At 51.1% G+C, this 17,818-nt stretch overlaps 1 protein-coding gene across 2 annotated transcripts in view; it reads left to right on the top strand.

Annotated features, from left to right (window-relative positions):
- The window catches only part of CCDC180 (coiled-coil domain containing 180), a 49,238-nt gene that overhangs the window by 26,325 nt on the left and 5,095 nt on the right, over positions 1-17,818 (top strand). For both annotated transcript variants that reach the window (XM_037035870.1, XM_037035871.1), the window contains exons 21-33: positions 1,463-1,643; positions 2,467-2,613; positions 3,204-3,348; positions 3,526-3,642; positions 4,566-4,664; positions 6,383-6,502; positions 8,135-8,307; positions 8,604-8,659; positions 8,778-8,853; positions 10,621-10,698; positions 13,929-13,995; positions 14,766-14,907; positions 17,405-17,565. In XM_037035870.1, coding sequence (XP_036891765.1) covers positions 1,463-1,643; positions 2,467-2,613; positions 3,204-3,348; positions 3,526-3,642; positions 4,566-4,664; positions 6,383-6,502; positions 8,135-8,307; positions 8,604-8,659; positions 8,778-8,853; positions 10,621-10,698; positions 13,929-13,995; positions 14,766-14,907; positions 17,405-17,565 — 1,562 coding nt within the window. The remainder of the gene's footprint in view (positions 1-1,462; positions 1,644-2,466; positions 2,614-3,203; positions 3,349-3,525; positions 3,643-4,565; positions 4,665-6,382; positions 6,503-8,134; positions 8,308-8,603; positions 8,660-8,777; positions 8,854-10,620; positions 10,699-13,928; positions 13,996-14,765; positions 14,908-17,404; positions 17,566-17,818) is intronic.

Here is a 17,818-nt window from a genome sequence, read left to right on the forward strand (position 1 = left end):
TCATCTGCAGCAGGGGATGTTGTTGGTGGCAGGGGTACAGTCAGGAGTCATGATCATCTTGTACCAGACAACAGCCCCCCCAAAGTGGTAGCCATTAATTTCAGCATACAATTTATAACACTTAAGAAGAGGTGCCTTTTCTTTCTTAGGCAGAGGGCTCTATGAATGGGTGGGGGCACACTTTCAGTTGGATCCTGCAATGACCCCTGTTAGGTTTTCACTCATGTTGCACTTCAAGCTCCATCATAGACCTTCAGAGCTCGCAGACAGTCCCCACGTGATCCCACCCAACCTCCTGTTGCTGGGGGCTGTGAAATGGTTGTGGAATCAGGCAACCTGGCCTGGAGTCCCCGGGTGTGTAGCCTAAGGAGACCTGGTTGACTTTTGGAACCTCATTGTCTGCATCTGAAAAGTGCGCATTAACTATAAATATAAATAAAGTTGCTTTCTGACGCCTGGTCTCCCTCCCGTGCCCTGGCTCCATGGCCCCATTCACAGTGTGGAAGTCAAGGCCAGAGAAGCAACGTCCCAGAGTCACAGTGTTCCATTTGGGTGGAGCTGAGACCACACAGCACTTTCACCACCCCAGCAGCAGGGAGGCTGAGCAGGGTGGTCTGGGGCTGTCCGCTAGCTCTAAAGGCCCATGNCCGGGTGTGTAGCCTAAGGAGACCTGGTTGACTTTTGGAACCTCATTGTCTGCATCTGAAAAGTGCGCATTAACTATAAATATAAATAAAGTTGCTTTCTGACGCCTGGTCTCCCTCCCGTGCCCTGGCTCCGTGGCCCCATTCACAGTGTGGAAGTCAAGGCCAGAGAAGCAACGTCCCAGAGTCACAGTGTTCCATTTGGGTGGAGCTGAGACAACACAGCACTTTCACCACCCCAGCAGCAGGGAGGCTGAGCAGGGTGGTCTGGGGCTGTCCGCTAGCTCTAAAGGCCCATGATGGAGCTTTTGAAGCCAAATCCTGGTTCTTTTTACTATACCTTAGAAGCCCGTTGGAATTCAGGCTCATTGGAAATGAGTAGCCACCGACATAAAGAACCCCCAGCCGTCTAGCTGTGGGCTGAGTGTTTTCTCCCAGACCCTCTATGGAGACCTTACCCTCCCCAACACCCTGCCCCCATCCCACCTGCCCCCAGGTTGCTCCCCTGGGACTCTCCCTCTCTGGGACCTTGTTCCCTTCGGCTGCAGGCAGGGTGTCTCCCCCAGCAGAGACCTCCCTGCCTACTGCTGGGCAGAGCCTCCTTTCCAGTTAGAGACCCTGGGGCAGACTCAGGATGGCCTCCCTGAGATCGGCGCCCACCCCTAGGCCAAGCCCCTGGGAGGGCAGCAGAACAGAGTGAGGAACCTTGGCCCAAGCAAGGTTGGTCCCTTGGTCCCTCTTCTGCAGCTGGCCCAGGAAGGGAGTGTCCTGAGGTGCCTCTGGATCCAGAGCTCCTCAGCTCCCCTCGTCCTTTTCAGCCGAGCTCTTGCTTCATCAAGAGCGTTTGGCCAGCCACTGTGCTGGGGTGATGGAGGCGCTGAAGAAGGAGAAGCTGATGTTCTCCCAGTTCCAAGAGGAGCAAAACACAAAATCTGAAAACTTCCGCCGCAAGATTTACGACATGGAACACACCTTCCTGAACGCCACCAAGAGCCACAAGTAAGGGCCCTGGAGCTCCCCACCCTGGCCTTGTGCAACTAGAACCCAGCCAGGTGGCTGCTCTCAAAGGAGCAGTCCCTCCCTGGTGGATAAAAGAGCCGGTTTTCCAGAGCTGGAGCGACCTTCCCTTCAGTTCACCTCTTCACAGGTCTCAGAGTCCACCTGTGTGAAACACACCCCTGGGGGCTGGGGGCTGGGGGTAGGTGAACAGCCAGAGAGAAAAAAAGGATGCTGGTGGTCAGCGTTCAGGGAGGCAAATGACGTGCCCCAAATGTCCATGGTGGGAAGGACTACTTCCGTCCCGGGTGATCAGGAAGAGTTTTCCTGCAGGACATCCCCGGGCCTGGGGTGGAAGAAGTTAGGGGCGGGGGACAGAATTCTCCCATCAGGAAAGGCAGTGGCCCGTCTTGGGGTGAGGATGTGCACAGGGCAGAGCAAGGGGGTTCCAGGAAGGTCATTCAGGGATTTGTGAGGGAGGCTCTTGTGTGCTCGGAGGCCTCTGGTAACGGGAGGATCTCTTTGAGGAGAGCACCGGGGAGCAGGAGCCACGCTGCTGGGAGTTAGAGCGGGCGTGCTGGAGGGAGGATGAGATCCCGCAGGGCCTGGGCTGTCTCCTACCAGTTTGGTGGCAGGGGCCCGAGAGAAGTGCCCTCTGATTCAGCCCCCCGAGAATTCCACACTGTGTCCCACACATGCCGGGATGGTACGCTTCCTTCTAATGCCTCTTTTTCTACCCAGCTGGGCATGGCAGTGGAGCTGAAACAGCCTTCCAGGCTGCCCTGCCATGCCCAGGTCACCACCCTGCCCCTCCTGTGCTCCCCAGGCTGGTCATTCTCAGCAGCACAGTGCACCAGGAGCTGCTTAGCTATGTTGACGTCATCCAGGTGTCCCTGCGCAGCTTCCGCCAGTACTTGGAGGAGAGCCTGGGCAAGCTCCGCTTCACCAACATCGAGTACATCAGGCACTGCAGGTGGGACCCAGCACCAGGGGCTCCTGTAGGCTACCGGGCGTTCTCTGGTGAGAGTTGGTCCTGCCCGCCTTAATTTGTTGTTGTGACAAACTGTACAGAACATAAAATCCATTTGAACCATTGTCAGTGGCAGTAAGTAATTCACAGTGTCAGGCTATCCTCACCACCATCCACCTTCAGGATGCTTTCACTCTCCCCTCCCCCCGCCCCTGGCGACCCCCATTCTATTCTCTGCCATGAATCTGACCACTCCAGGCACCTCACTATAAGTGGAATCACACGTTTGTCCTTTTGTGTGTCTGGCTTATTTCACTTTAGCATGGTGTCATCAACCTTCACCCATGTGTCAGAGTCCATTCCTCCTTAAGTCTGAATACGATCCCATCATGCACCTACACTGTGCTCTGTTTCTCCATTCATCCCTTGATGGACATTTGGGTGGTTTTCCTACTTCTGTCCTTGACCTACCTGCACTCATTTTACCTTGATCTTGTGCTTTTAATCTAAAGCCTTATCAACCACAGTATTCGGGATGAATGGAAACTTTCCGGTCTGATCAGTGGCTTCTATTTCTCCCACATTACGTCCAGATTGTTTTCAGAGGGAGGCAACTTTTCTCGTGAAGAAATTGAGTCACTATGTAATCGACTAGAGAAGGAAGCTGCCCGGATAGAGTTTGTCGAAAGCTCGATCATGATCAACATGGAGAAGATGGAGAGCGAGTACCTGGACCAGGTGGGTAAGCCTCACCTTTGACCTTTACCCAGGCTCCAAGGACACCTCGTTACAAGGTCAACAGGGCCAGTCTAGCTCCCCTTTCCAACCACTGGTTCAGTCTGTACCTCTCTGCTTCTGAAGCTCAACAGTTCCTAATGACGTTCCCCCTCCTTTACTTTTGATGTTTCTTTATAGGCCAATGATTTCATCAACAAGTTTGAAAGTAAATTCCATAACCTGTCTGTGGATCTTATCTTCATAGAGAAAATCCAGCGGCTGCTGACAAATCTGCAAGTGAAAATCAAGTGTGAGGTAGGTCAGATGAATTCTTCACCTGGCGTCTAAGTGTCACACACAGCTGCATGCTGGCTCTTCCGAGAAGCTGGGAATACCAGTGTGGTCCCTGCCCGGTGGGGCTCACTCCAGCCAGGAAGGCAGAGTGAATTGTCGTGGCTTCTAACGTTCACTGTGTTCTTACGCACCGTGCACCCTGCTAACCGACTTACTTTGATTAGCTGTGTTAGTCCTCACAGGAACTGTATAGAGCAAATACGTCCTTTAACCCACATTTTAGAGAGAGACCCACGCAGAGAGTGACTTAGTCAAGAGCACAGAGCTTTTAAATGGCGTAGCTGAAACGTGAATCCAAGTCAAAGAGGTCAAATAAACAACCTAGCTGTACACTTCGAGGACCTAGAAAAAGGACAACAAACTATACCCAAAGTTAGCACAATGAAGGAAATAAAGGTCAGATCAGAAATAAAATAGAGACTAGAAAAAAAAACAATAGAAAAGATCATGACGCTTAGAGCTGATGTTTGAAGATAAACAACATTGACAAACCTTTAGCTAGACTAAGAAAAAAAAGAGACAATACTAAAATAAAAATCAGATAAAAGAGAAGACATTGCCCCTGATACCACAGAAATGCAGAGGGTCCTAGGACAACAAGCCGGATAACCCATAAGAAATGGACAAATTCCTAGAAACACACCTGTACCCTCAACCGGTTCTGTGAGTCACCTATTCTATTTTGAACCCTTATCTACTTGACAGTTTTAAAAAGTCTCTTAGATTTACACTGACCAGGTTTTTGATAAGATTATGCATTTTCCCATCCTGGTTTCATTTTTTCCAGTACTTAATTCATCTCTCAGACAATATGTTTGGCTGAACATTTTCTTGATCAAAATAGGTATTCTAGAGACAAATCTTGGAACCTCTGGTTTTTCTAGGTGGCAAAGTCCAATTCGCAAGCAGATGGATTAAATTCTTGTCTGGAACAGCTTCAAAGCAAAATAGAAATATATCGAAACTCAAGGGGAGATAATAAGGTACGTGCTCAGGAGGTGCTAAGCCATGACTGGTAAAGATGCTTCAGGCTAGAATCATAACCTGGGAATAAACTTACATCTGTGGTCAAGATTTTTCTAGCACTGGAGGGGCCTCTGAGCCTTCCTACTTAACCCGTGTTTTGTTCCATGGAATTAAGGAAGAGAAGAGAAACCAGCCATCTCTCCCAGCCTCCAGTGCCTCCCTGGCAGGTAGCTAAAGTCCAGTGAGAAAGTCTTTTCCGTTTCAGTGATTGAGTTAAGGTTTCATTGCTATTAGCAATAGAGGACATTTATTTTTCTATCCTTATTGTTTTTTCTCCCATAGCAACACGTGCTTCCTGGAAAAAGTTCCAGCCACCACAAAGTGCAGAGTGGAGAACACACGTCACTCACATTGTCCTCACTTCCTGCAGGGTCCCTCATGGCCTCTGCGTTTTTGTGCAGATGTTTCTATGCATCCTCTGCAGAGCAGGGAACACTGGTCCATCTGCTGTGACCCCTTCGATGGGCCCTTTGGGACAGCTCTGCCTCTCCAGGGCAGAAACATTTGCTCTCCCACACTTCCTCGCCTCCCAACCTCCGCTCTCCTGGTGGTGTCAGGGTGTTGGGCAGGGTGCCAGGGCTTCACACAGCCTCCTGGCCATGTTGGGGAAGCACGAGCTTGGGTGGGCAGATGGTCCTGTGTTGATGGGAGACACTGGATGGACACTTGTGCAGAGCAGTGATCAGGAGGTGGGAGAGAGGCGTCAGATGCATGGTGAAGGCCAAGGGGAGCTGATACAGCCTGGGACATGGGCTCAGGGCCACATTGAGGAGGGCTGTCTGGCTGCTGGGTACAGAAAGGCAGGGAGGTAGGTCAGAGAGAGGCAGGGTACCAGGACTGAGGCAGAGAGAATAGTGGCCTGGACAAGGTGCCAGCAGAGACATGTTCCAATTCCAGAGCTGAGTGGAGGGGAGAATGGGCAGGACTGAGTGTGTTGGAGATGAAGGATGTAGAAGAGGCCAAGGCGCCTCCTGGCCTGGACCATCTAATAGGTCAGTGGACGATTCAGGGAGCCATGTGTGAGCACTGCTGAATGAGTCACGGGACATGTGGTAATGGTGAACATCCTCACAGTGCTTTTCTGCACCCCTGTGGGCGTGGTCAGCGGGATCGCTGCTCCAGGGGCCTGTATTCTTGACTTTGTCATCAGAACCCCTCCAGAAAAGCTGTGGTCATTGCAGTCCTGCACACCCTTGCCACCTTGGGCCAAACGTTTCCTCCGGGATATAGAGTGTTAGAGCTAGAAGAAATCCTAGGGGGCATTCTTTGTACCCATCACACAGATGAGGAGACTGAGTCAAGTATGTTTATTTTTTTAAAGCTTTTGAAAAAAGACTTATTTACTTTTAGAGAGAGGGAAAGGGAGGGAAAAAGAGAGAGAGAGAAACATTAATGGGCTAGAGATACATCTATTGGTTGCCTCTTGCAAGCCCTGAACTGGGGACCTGGCCCATAACCCAGGCTTGTGCCCAGACTGGGAATTGAACTGGTGACCTTTTAGTTAGCAGACCGCTAACTAAATCCCACTCCCCCAGGGCCCTCCGAGCAAGTGGGGGGCACACATCACACCGAGAGGCATCCTCACCAGCCAGCCCCCATTCCTGAGATTTTGATGGAATCAGCTCGCCCTCCTGTAGCCTGCTTCCTTGGTTTTCTTCTTCCGTGTTCTCACTAGGTAGTGACTACAGAAGCTGTCCGTGCTTCTGTCCAAGCTTGGAAAGAAAAACTGAACCAGAGGATTCACTACCTCAACTGCGGGCTGGACAGAGTGTCCACAACTCAAGTGGATTTTGCTGTAAGGAACAGAATGGGGTGGCAGCAATGGGCGAGGGACACCTGCAGGGCACAGCAGGCCCAAGGGAAGAGGGCGCCCAGACCCCTGCCGGCAGCAGGCCGACTGGGGAGCCTTGGAAAGACCGTGGACTGTGGGTCAGATCTGGGTTCAAATCCAAAATGGCCACTTTCCTACTTTGGTCTCTTAGGAAATCCCTCATCCGCAGGCACCACCTCTTCTCCCCCATCAGGGCCCTCGGCCCACCCCACCCACCAGCTCTCAGGGCAGCCTCACCTCTCAGCCTCTCCTTTCCCACCCTCACCCATGTGCACTCACCAGCTTCTTTCTCATCACCTACCCCTGCCACCTCATCCAAGCCCCGGTCTCTCGCCCACCTGGTTGCCCTTATCCTCCTACCACCTTCCATGATCCGCTCCCTGAGCCACACCCAGACCGAACCCTAGAAAAGGCCAGTCTGACCTTGTCCCTCTCCTGCCCTCTGGGCAAAATCCAGACCCTTTCATCAGACCTGCGCAGCAGCCTCCGCAGTCTACCCTGCACAGCCTCCTCATTTCTCTGGTCTCCCTCAGGTGTCACTTTGCCCTGAGCCATCCCCCAGCCCTGCACTGGTTGGGGTGTCCTGGCCCCAGAGGCACCTCGGCTTTCCCCAGGAGCCCACAGATCATGCAGTGAGGTCTCCGTGTTAGGGACCATCTCCCCTTGACCGTATGCCCCAAGAAGGCTTAAGAGCCTTGTCCCCCTGACCCCACACTCAACCCCCCATACCTGGGTTCGAACACCAGAGGCTCCCAACCAACTTCAGGTGATGGAGGGAGGGGGACTCGCAGAACCGACAGCAACATAAAGGGACACCCCTTGAGTGCTGCTCCAGTCCCCCTTGGGCCCCGCCTCCTCACACTGCCACATTTCAGACCAGCCCTTCCTTCTGTGGGCAGGCTCTTCCCACCATGCCACCAGCACATACCTCTACTGCGCCACCCCTACCATGCCTGACAAGACGGGGTTCAGGGCCCAGCCGGGGTCTTTCCCTCCTACCGTCCCCTGCTGAGTCACGGTGCAGAGTCAATAGTGAACCGCTGAGCAAGCGCTCACTGTGGGCCGCCACTCTCGCCCCTTCTCCAACGTTCAGCTTGACAAGAATTGGCCACTCATTTATTCATGCACTCATCCATTCACGTGTCCATTGGTCACAGGCCAGTCGTACAGGTCTGTGACCCTCAGTCTCGTAGAGGACACTGGAACTCTTCCTTTACAGTACTGGTCACATTTATTTGTAGATGTGCATGTTAAATGTCTGTCTCTCTGACTGGACTTTAAGGTCCATGAGGGCAAGGCTCATATGTGGACTCTTCACCCCATGTCCTGGGACCAGGCAGAGCCTTGCAGAGAACAGGAATACAGGAAACATTTTTGAAGGTTGGCATGCATGCACGCACGCACGAATGAATGGCCCTCTAAAAGAGATGGGAGCATTGCCGTTTCACAGAAGGGAAAGAGGCTCAAAGGGGTCAGGCAGCTGGCCTCCAGCCACAGCACCTGAGCAAAGTGCTGCTGGAATGGGGACCCACCCTGTCTGACTCCCTGGCACCTAGGCTGGGCCCACACACTTGGGCTCTTCTTCCTGGCTTGCAGGACAATGTGCTCATCAATGTGGAGATAGAGAGTGACATCCTGGTGTCTTCAGAAGCCCTTGAAGAGGAGGGCAAGACACGTGGGGTCACCCCCGAGTCCTTCGCCCATCCGAGCCGCATGGGGAAGCCCATGATCGAAGACCCAGCTATAGAGGTGGTGAAGAAGATCCTGCAGTGAGTGGTCCGGGGATGCACAATGGGGTCCTGCCACCACAGCCCATGCCCTGAGCCTTCGGGAGCTGGCCTTGGGGCCCCACACCCTGCGTTCCCATGGGAGCCCTCTCCTGAAAGCCTGTGGTCTTGAGCAAGGGATCACTCCTCTCAGAGCCTCAGTTTCCCCCTCTAAAATGGGAATCAGGCTAGGGTGGAGTTACATGGTGTTGTGTGCTAACTGGGGTGGTGCGCGGAACCTGGCCTGAGCTGTCCTCATGGTCCCTGGGTGAGCCTCACATCCCTTCCTCTGGTTTCAGACTTCAGGACTCAAAATTCTCAGTTCCTTCCTCTGAGAAAATTCGATCACAGACAGGTAGAGGCAAACAGGCCTGGGGGTCTCGGGGCGCTGGCGGTGGGGAAGCCAATGGAGCTGTCCGGCCCATCCTCACCTCGAGTCCTCTGCTTTTGTTCTGCACGATCGTCACCCTAAGGCTTGAAGCGACAGCGGAATCAGGGAGAACACTCTGGGAAGGCCTCGTCCACTGGCAACGTCACCTCTTCAGGGAGGTAGGGACGCTGGGCTGCCCAGGATCTCCCCTTCCCTGACCCCTACCCTGTCTCCCTAAAGGGAGGCCGGAGATCACCCTGCTTCTCTGCCAGAGTCTGTCATCAGAATGTGCTGCCTGTGCCCGCAGCTCTGAGACTCCAAGGGGCCCAGTGAGGGCCCAGTTCTGCCTCTGGCTTTGGTCACATCTGCACTCGTTCCTGCAGAGTGGCTGGGCTCACACTGGCCTCCCACCCAGAGAACCCATCTGGGAGCGCAGAGATGTCCATGGACATGGTGGGTGGATCCAAGCCCTGGTGCCTTTCCACACACACAGTGTTGATCCGACCGAGGAACCCTAGAGATGACTCCCCTTGGTTGGTATCACAGAGCCATAGGAGGAATCCTGGGCATCTGCATTCCAGCCATGTGCGCTGCCCACTGAGCCCTGCTGGGGTGATTAGATTCGTGGCTCAGCGAGCATGAGCCCTGGCTACCACTCAGCATGGATTTTGATGACAGAAGCCACATGGCTGAGCCAACTTTCTTGGGCTTCTGTGAGCCTTTGTTGATGTGGTTTAATTCTTGGGTTTGAGGAAGTAGCCGTGAGGAAGCTGCTGCTTTGCATTCCTCTTCAGGTCATGTGCAATGTGGAATTAAGCCAAGACCAACCAAAGCGGAAAAGCAGACTATTTATTCAGAGCTCACTCCAGCATGGGGGTCAACCACATCACTTGTGTTGCAGTGGAGACTCAAAAGCAGGCGCGGGAGTAGGAAAGCTTTACAGTGGAGAAGAGGGAGGGCTTTGGGCTTCCCGATTGGAAGCTGTTGGCACAGGAAGGGGGTGGGGCAGGCCGGCAGCGGAGCATCCTGTGTGATTGGTTAGGAGAACGTATTTGGTTTTCTCTGGTAGGTCCTAAGTGGGAAGCAGGGACAAAACTTGGGAAAGCTGTCACTGTTCATCAATTCCTGGTCATTTGGGGGCCAATGATGACAGGCATTATTGTTTAGCTTTCTGAATTGTCACTAGGACAACCACTGGCTTCTTGCAAGTCAGATGCCGGGCTGGCTTCCCGAGTTGTTTATTGTAATGAGGAGCTGGTCCTCCGGCAGGGCACTACAAGTTGTGGGTCAGACTTTTGTGTTTATGTGTGGTCCAGCCATTGTCCATTTGCATATCCGGTCTCTCAGAGGCTGCAAAACGAAATCCATGTTGCTAGTGCTGCCAGACTAAAATTCAGGATTCCCAGTTAAATTTGAATTAGATATAATATTTTAGTATAAGTGTGTACCAAATACGGCATAAGACATAGTTACATTAAAAAAAATTACTCGTTGGTTATATGAAACTCAAGTTTCAATGGGCATGTTGTACTTTTATTTGAAAATCTGGCAACCCTACATGTGGCTCAACCTATTTTTTTGGCGGAGGTGGCTGGCTTACTAGAGGGTAGCAAGGATACAAATGTTTAGGCCCGAGCCCCGACCCCCCTACCCACTTCTCAGTGGCCCTGGGATGGCGGAAGAGGTTCATCCCCCCCCCTGCCCGCCCCCCAGTATGGTTGCCTCAAGAACTGATGAGGAGTCGGGAGGCAGCTCGAAGGAGAATCTCGAAGGATTCTTCGAATCCTTCGAATCCCTCGAATCTCGAAGGATTCAGCCGCAAAGGGGGAATCACATTGCCGGCAGGCAGGCCGAGGCCTCTAACAACTCAGTGGGACTCCCTCGGACTCAGACAGGCCTGTGTCTGTCCCCAGCCCCCAGAGCACTGACCCACCTTTGTCCCACAGCGGCACACGGTTCGCCAAACCCAACAAAATCGACAGAAAGTACCAGGTGCTCTGGGAGAAGCCACCTCCTCAGGCCGAGTAAGTGACCATGCCTCTTCCTTGAATTCCACTGTAACCTGCTGTCGCCATGTGGGGGCACTGAACCTGGTTCGGTTAAGGGGCAAATAAGGAGGGGGCAGAGCCAGCGGGGTTGGTGAAGGGGCAGATAATGGTCAAGGACAGTTTACCTCAACTCATTTCACCTCAATTTGTGGACAGATTTTTTTTCAGTGAAATTTCACATTTTTCAAACAAAGCATTTTGTGGTAGCAGGACAGCAATGCTGTCTGAGGTTTGGGTTTTGTTTTATTTTTAAGTACTTCTCCCTCCCGCATTTTTCTTTTCCTTTATTCTAATGCCAGTGATTAAAACAAAATATGCTCCACTTAACATAGCTACATTTCAAGCAAACTAGTAAAATTTCGACTTCAGAAAATCAAAAGCACTCAGAGAAATTCAAGTCTACAAGTGCCCCCCCTTCCTGAGTCAGACACCCCGCATCGCAGCGCCCCTCCACACCTGTCTCTCAGCCCCACCGGCCTCACCACTTTGGTTTTGGGAACATGCATAGAAGGGCGGCTTTTACATCAGGTGGCCCCATCAGCAGCCAAACACGCCCTTGCCCCGTGTACCCAAAGACATTCCACGTCGTCAAAACCTTTACTCTCTCCCAGTTTCCTGTAGTCCTGTCATTTTATCACATATGTAGATGCATGTAACCATCAGTCACCACAGTGCAAAAACAGGACCGTTCCATCGCCACCCAGACTACCCGCCCCCCCCACCCCCGACCTCCTTACAGCCACGCCCCCCCACCTCCTTACAGCCACGCCCCCCCACCCCCCCCAACACCACCGTCCTCGCTGTCCCTACCCCTGAGCTGCAGCTACTCTGTTTTTCATCCGTACAGTGTTGCCACTTTGGGAATGTCATATAAACGTTCTCGTACAGTGTGTGACTTTCCGAGTGGCTCTTTGCAGTCACCACAGTGCTCTTGAGACCCACTCAAGTTGTCATGAGTGTCAGTGGCTCACTCTTTTGTGTGACGAGGTGGGACGGACGATGTCTGTGGTGTGGAGGCACAACGACTCCCCGGCGATGAAAACAACCACGGGCTACACAGAAAAAAACTAAATTGAGAATTTATTGAATCTCTGAAAGGCGGGGACTCCCCTGGCGTAACACAGTGGTTAATTGCTCAGAAAATACAATCAGACCGACCATGTTTTACCTCCAAAGCTGGGACTCAGCCGCGTGACTTCTCCCCAACCTCGGCCTTCCCCTTGGTTCAGTGGGTAGGAGGGAGCCCTCCTCCAGGAGCTGCGGAAGGGAGCCAGGGAGCTCCCAAGCGCCAGCATCGGGCCTCCCTTTAGTAATACAGGACGGTCCCACAGGGAAGCACTAGAGGAAATCACGACAAAAAAGGTGGAAAATTTTGGCAAATAAATTTTGGAATTCCTGTGAGTTAAAATGCAATGAAGTGTTATCAATAATAGCCACCAGCCAAGACACCATGATGGTAAATGAGGACAACAAAGAAAAAGACGTTTAAAAATTGGGCCCCTCTGCCTGCCCCCATGCAAATTGCTAGGGAAACCTTGAGAACTTAGCAGGGTAAGAGAATTTGAAGAGACCACTCCCAAAGGAGGAAATAAAACCAGGAACAAATACATGGAGAAAACACGCGCCCTAGAATGCAAAGGACTGAGAGGGGAACAGATTCGCTCCATATTTCACCTGAGATGAACCAATATAGAAACAGGTTTCAGTGGACATGCCCAGTTTATGTGGGGAGAGCGGAGGTGGTCCCTCTGGGCACTGCAGGTGGGAGGTGTTACAGAAAAAATTATTCTGATGATTTTCTCTCAGACTATTGCGTGAGGTGTCAAGACTGTCACACTACGGGAGAGATGGGGCTCAACTCAGAATATAATGAGGACAGCGGGGATGTATAGCCAATGTGCAGAGTGGGGGGTAGGGGTCCGTGGATGGAAAATTCAAGAGTGTTGGGATTATTGCTGATGGCAGGCCAGGCTGATCGAGCGTAGGGGGCTGTCTCTCGACTGATGTAGCAGGATTCTTGCTGAAACAGAACCCAGCAGGCCAACGACCGTGCCCAGGGGTGAGGCTTAGTTGGAGAGAGCTCGGAAGAGCCAAGTCCAACCAAAGTTTGATCAAGGAGAGAGTCTTTGTCAGTCTCTCTTCTGGTTCAAGGGAAGAAGAGCAGCATGGGAAATACACGTCAACCTGTTTCCAAACCCATTTTAAAATCGGCAAAAGGAAATGTGGTCACAAGTTGGCACTCATTCTTCCTTCTTGTTTTTCATTATATTTTCAGTTCAACTTAATGATGACAAAAGAATTATAAAATGAAGGATTAAGTGACCTATATACATATATTTCAGGAACTGGCCAACAATGGCATGTTTATGACAGTCACTGTGATGTTTTATAGAAATTATAAAGATATTAAGTGTCCTGCAGGTACATGTAGCTGTAATTCATCTGCCCCTCACTTCATTCTGTTGAGATGCTGGCGTAGCTGGGCAGGAGTGTCCATGGAATCTGCAAATCTGTCTAATAAAGCCCTGGTGTGTTCAGCCAGAGGTATTAAAAGGAAATGTTTGGTCCTACAAGAAGTCTTGCTCATTTGATTAATATTTATAAGAAAGCATTATTTCTTCTTTCAACCAATACTGAGGCACAGGTCAGTGCAGGCTCTGCACTGGGGCCGGGGATTCCATGGTGAAGAAAAATAGACACACAATCCGGAACTTCCATCAGCTGCAAGAGATGGAGGTCAGTCAGCTAGGCACATAAATCAATCCCAAATCCCTCTCTGAGGAGTGCTGTAGTGTCGAGGGCCATGCTGGGAGCTTTGGAATTAGGCAGTTGGGAATTGCCGCCAAGCCAGGATCTGAGGAAGAGCAGGAACAGATGTGACTGAGAGGAAATTAGCAGCGCTCTCAGGAGAAGAATCAGTCTGTACAAAGGTCCTGGGGCAGAGTGAGTAATTACAAGGAATGATGAGGCCAAAAGAAAGCAGAGACCTTTGGAAGGGGCCAAACCCAGCTCGACATACACAAGAGGCACTGAACTTGACAAACAGAAATATTAGGTGGGCATGTGCTTGGGCCTCATATAAATGTTCAACTCCAGTTTTGGCTGGACTGCTGAATCCTTGGAAGGTTCTGTCCGTTAGGTTTTGTCCACATTGTTTGGTGTAATTAAGCCAGGCCTCTCGGGGCTCCGTCTTGTGTGTGTTGCAGGGATTTTAAAGGGGTCATCATGACCCTTCTCTGGGAGAACAGCGAGCATCTGGTGAACATCATGGAGGTGAGAGCTGCAGCCCACGCCCTCTGCCTGCCCCTCCACCAGCCACTGGCCAGTGTCCCCAGAGGCCTCTGCCTCCGACCTCCTGCTTCCTGCAGAGAATGGCCGTGTGGGCAAAACTGAGGAAAAGAGATTCCAGCCCCCATGGCCATGGCTACCCAGCTAAACCTCATTCATCCATTTATCCAGTTGTGCAGTCACCAAACATTTCTTGGATACTCACTGTATGTCAGATACTGCATGTGCCCAGAGGAACAAGCCCATCTCTGTCCCTGAGGCCATGCCCAGCAGGAGGGTGACAGGGATGGGAGGCAGGTGGGAGATGTGCACAGGCACCCGGGGAATCCTCCGACAGGAGCTGCTCAGTACCCTGTTCAGCATGCACCACATAGAGGTGTCTGCGCATTTTTCTGCTTGCCTCCTACTGAGCAGCAAACCCTTTAGAATAGGAGCCTCAGATCGTTCATACTGGCGGCCCCCAGCCTAGTGACCAGCTTGGCAACTTCATAGCAAGTTCTCAACCTGGTCATTGAAAGGAGGTTCCATTTTGGCATTGAAGGATAAATAGAATTTTGCCATTCACTCACTTGTGTCTTGCAAAGCCCTGTGACAATGGCAGTGGTGAAAAGGACCTACAAGAAGAGGGTCACCAGTTTAGGGGACAGCAGGAGAGAAGGCCAGGAGGTATTGAGGGCAGGGTGGAGGATGCCAGGAGCCTGGTCCAGAGTCCCATGGTGAGGGTCCTTGCCCAGACACTGTCAACCCTCTCACAGGAGTTTAACCGGAAAGAGAAGCGCTCCGTCACCAGGCCCGACTGCATGTGCGACACTTTTGAACAGTGTGTGGAGAACGTCAGCAAGAAGATGCTGGAGTATCAGGCACAGATGGACGAGTACCACAACTCCTGCCTCATCGGTGGGTGCTGGCGGCCTGGGGCGGGCTCCAGGTGTGGCACAGGGCCACTGACTGAGCTAGGCCTGCGCTTTACGACCTGGGTGCAACCCTTCGGGCCCAAAGGTCACCAGGTGGGGCAGAAGAGTCTCTTAGTGAACAGTCAACATCTTGGAATTGGGAGAAAACCTTAATCAGATTTAACCAGGAAATAACAAAATCCCCCTCCAAAAGGTCTCTTTTTCATGAGAAATGTGATTTGTATAACTAAAAATGTTTTGTTCATTGCACAGATATCTTTGACAGCTTTACTGAGATGGTCACATACATGCAATTCACTCACTTAAAGTGAGCAATTCAATGGATTTCGTATATCCACAGAGCTTTGCGACCGTCCCACGGTCAGGTTTAGAACGCTCTGTGCCCCCGTTACTTCCCCAGCCCTGCACAGTCACGAATTGACTTTCTGTCTCCATCGAGCTGCGTCTTCTGGACTTCCATATGAATGGGTCATTTAGTAGGTGGTATGCTGTCACAGGCTCTTTCATTCTGCATAAGTTTTAATGGTTCATCCACGTTGTACTGTGTATCTGCACTTGATTCCTTATCATGGCTGACTTATATTCCATTGTCTGCATGTACTTCATTTTGTTTATCTGTTCATTCACTGATGAACATTTGACTATTTCAAATGCTGTGAATACTGCTGCTAAGAACATTCACGTATATGTTTTTGTGTGGACGCATTTTAATTTCTCCAGGGTATATAACTAGGAATAGAATTGCTGTGTCATATGATAACTCTACTGCCTGCTGTGCACCTGGCTTGTGCTGGGATGATGAACTTGGCAGACACAGCCTCCTGCAGAACAGGGACCTGAGAACAGGCAGGTAGAACACATCTTGCCATTTACATTCATTATTATGACATTAAAGGAGTTTCGGAAACATGAGCTCTGCCCCCCCTTTACCCATATCTCCATGTTCCTCTTTACCTGTGTCCACAGCCACGTGTGTCTTATGCCATGGTAAGCCCTAACTATTTCTCCTGTGAGTCAGGGAACCTGAGGGCCCATTGTCAGCCTGCCGTGTTGGTGCAGAGGCAGCGTAGATAGAAGAGGGAGAGGATGAGGGGCAGTCAGACCTGGGCTCAAGACCCAGTGCTGCCATCTCCCTGTTCTATGACCTTGACCAAGTCACCTCACTCACCTCTGTGAGCCTCAGTTTCCTTGTCTGGAAACTGGAGATAAAGACAAAACCCACAATGCAAGGCTTTTTTGAGGACTAAACCCCTCACACAGACCTGCCTGGTACAGGGTAAACAGTCTGCCATGGCTCTTGCTACTGTGGCTGTGCAATGACTAGAATCGAAACTACAGACAGCATCTTGTTCCTCTAGCTCGGTAGCTCCCCAGGTGAATTAGAGTTAGAAGAGGAAATTGGAAAAATGAGCAAGGAGCGAGAGACTATTAAAATGACCAAGTACATATGAAAGAGAACCAAATAGAACTCCCATACTGGAAAAATAAATATTTGAAATTTAAAAATTATAAATGGCTTGACCTGGCTGGTGTGGCTCAGTTGGTTGGAGTGTCGTCCCGTGCACTGAAAGGTCAAGGGTTCTACTCCTGGTCAGGGCACGCACCTGGGTTGTGGGTTTGGTCCCCGGTCCTGTGCATATGGGAGGCACCTGATCCGTGTTTCTCTCACATCGATGTTTCTCTCTGTCTCTGTCTGTCTCTCTCCCTCTTCCTCTCTCTCTCAGTCAATAAATATATCCTTGGATGGGGATTTTAAAAAAATTATAAATGGCTTTACAACTAGATTATTCACTGGTGGAGGTGAAATCTGTGAACTACAAGGTAGATCCAAAGAAAATATCCAAAATGCAACACAGAAAAACAGATGAAGGTCGTGAAGGAAGGGGAAGAGACCTGCAGGAAAGAGCGGGTCTCACATGCAGCAGTTGGCGGTCCAAAGGGAGAGGGAGGAGGCTGGAGTGGGGGCACTATTCTGGGAGATCCTAGGTGAGACAGTGGCTGAAAGACACGATGTATTTTAAATGAGCTGAGCCCTGACCCGGTGACTCAGATGGCTGGGCCATTGTCCCATACACCAAAAAAAAAAAAAATGATTGCAGGTTTGATTCCTGGTCAGGGCACGCACCTAGGTTGTGGTTCCATGTCCAGTCGGGGAGCCTATGGGAGGCAGCTGATCGATGTTTGTCTCACATTGATGTCTGTCTGTCTCTCTCTCTCTCCAAAATCAACAAACATATTCTAGAGTGAGGATTAAATGAGCTGAAATGTCCTACAGAGTACAGAAGTCCTTTGAACTTGTTTAATTTAGTACTTTCTATACTAGTTTGACCACAGGACCCCTTTTGATGAAACAGCTAGTACCACATTGAAGAATAAGTCTTTCTCTTTCTCTTCCGGAAACTGCCTTGGGCCTTTCTTGGAGGGACCACCGCAGCAACGTGGCTCTGCTTGATCCTCTCCCCCAACCCCAATGTCTACAGAATTACGAGCCCAGATGAGGAGGTTTGAGGAGCTGCTACCCCAAGTGTGTTGGCTGGTGATGGAAAATTTCAAGGAGCAAAACTGGAAAAAATTTTGTACCTCCACCACAGAGATCCGGGAGCACTTCTGGAATTGTATGAAGCAACTGGAGAAAAAGAAGGTGGGGGCCCTAGGATCAGCCCTTCCTCCCCAGGACCAGGGGCCCTTGGAGTTCAGAAATGATGTAGGGCATAAACTGAGTCCTGGGGAGGGCAGCAGGCCAGGCTTGGGAGCTTTGGATGGGGACTAAGGAACACAAGGCAGTGGAGAAATGGGGGTGGAGCCAATAGCCTCTTTGTAGGAGTCATTCAGTAAAATCCTCACTGGGTTTAATGGGAGGGTCAGTTGGGTTCCACGTGGCCATCGTCATTGAG

Source organism: Sturnira hondurensis, unplaced genomic scaffold (genome assembly GCF_014824575.4).
Source record: "Sturnira hondurensis isolate 20B ecotype Veracruz unplaced genomic scaffold, ASM1482457v3 Scaffold0022566, whole genome shotgun sequence".
NCBI lineage: Eukaryota > Metazoa > Chordata > Mammalia > Chiroptera > Phyllostomidae > Sturnira > Sturnira hondurensis.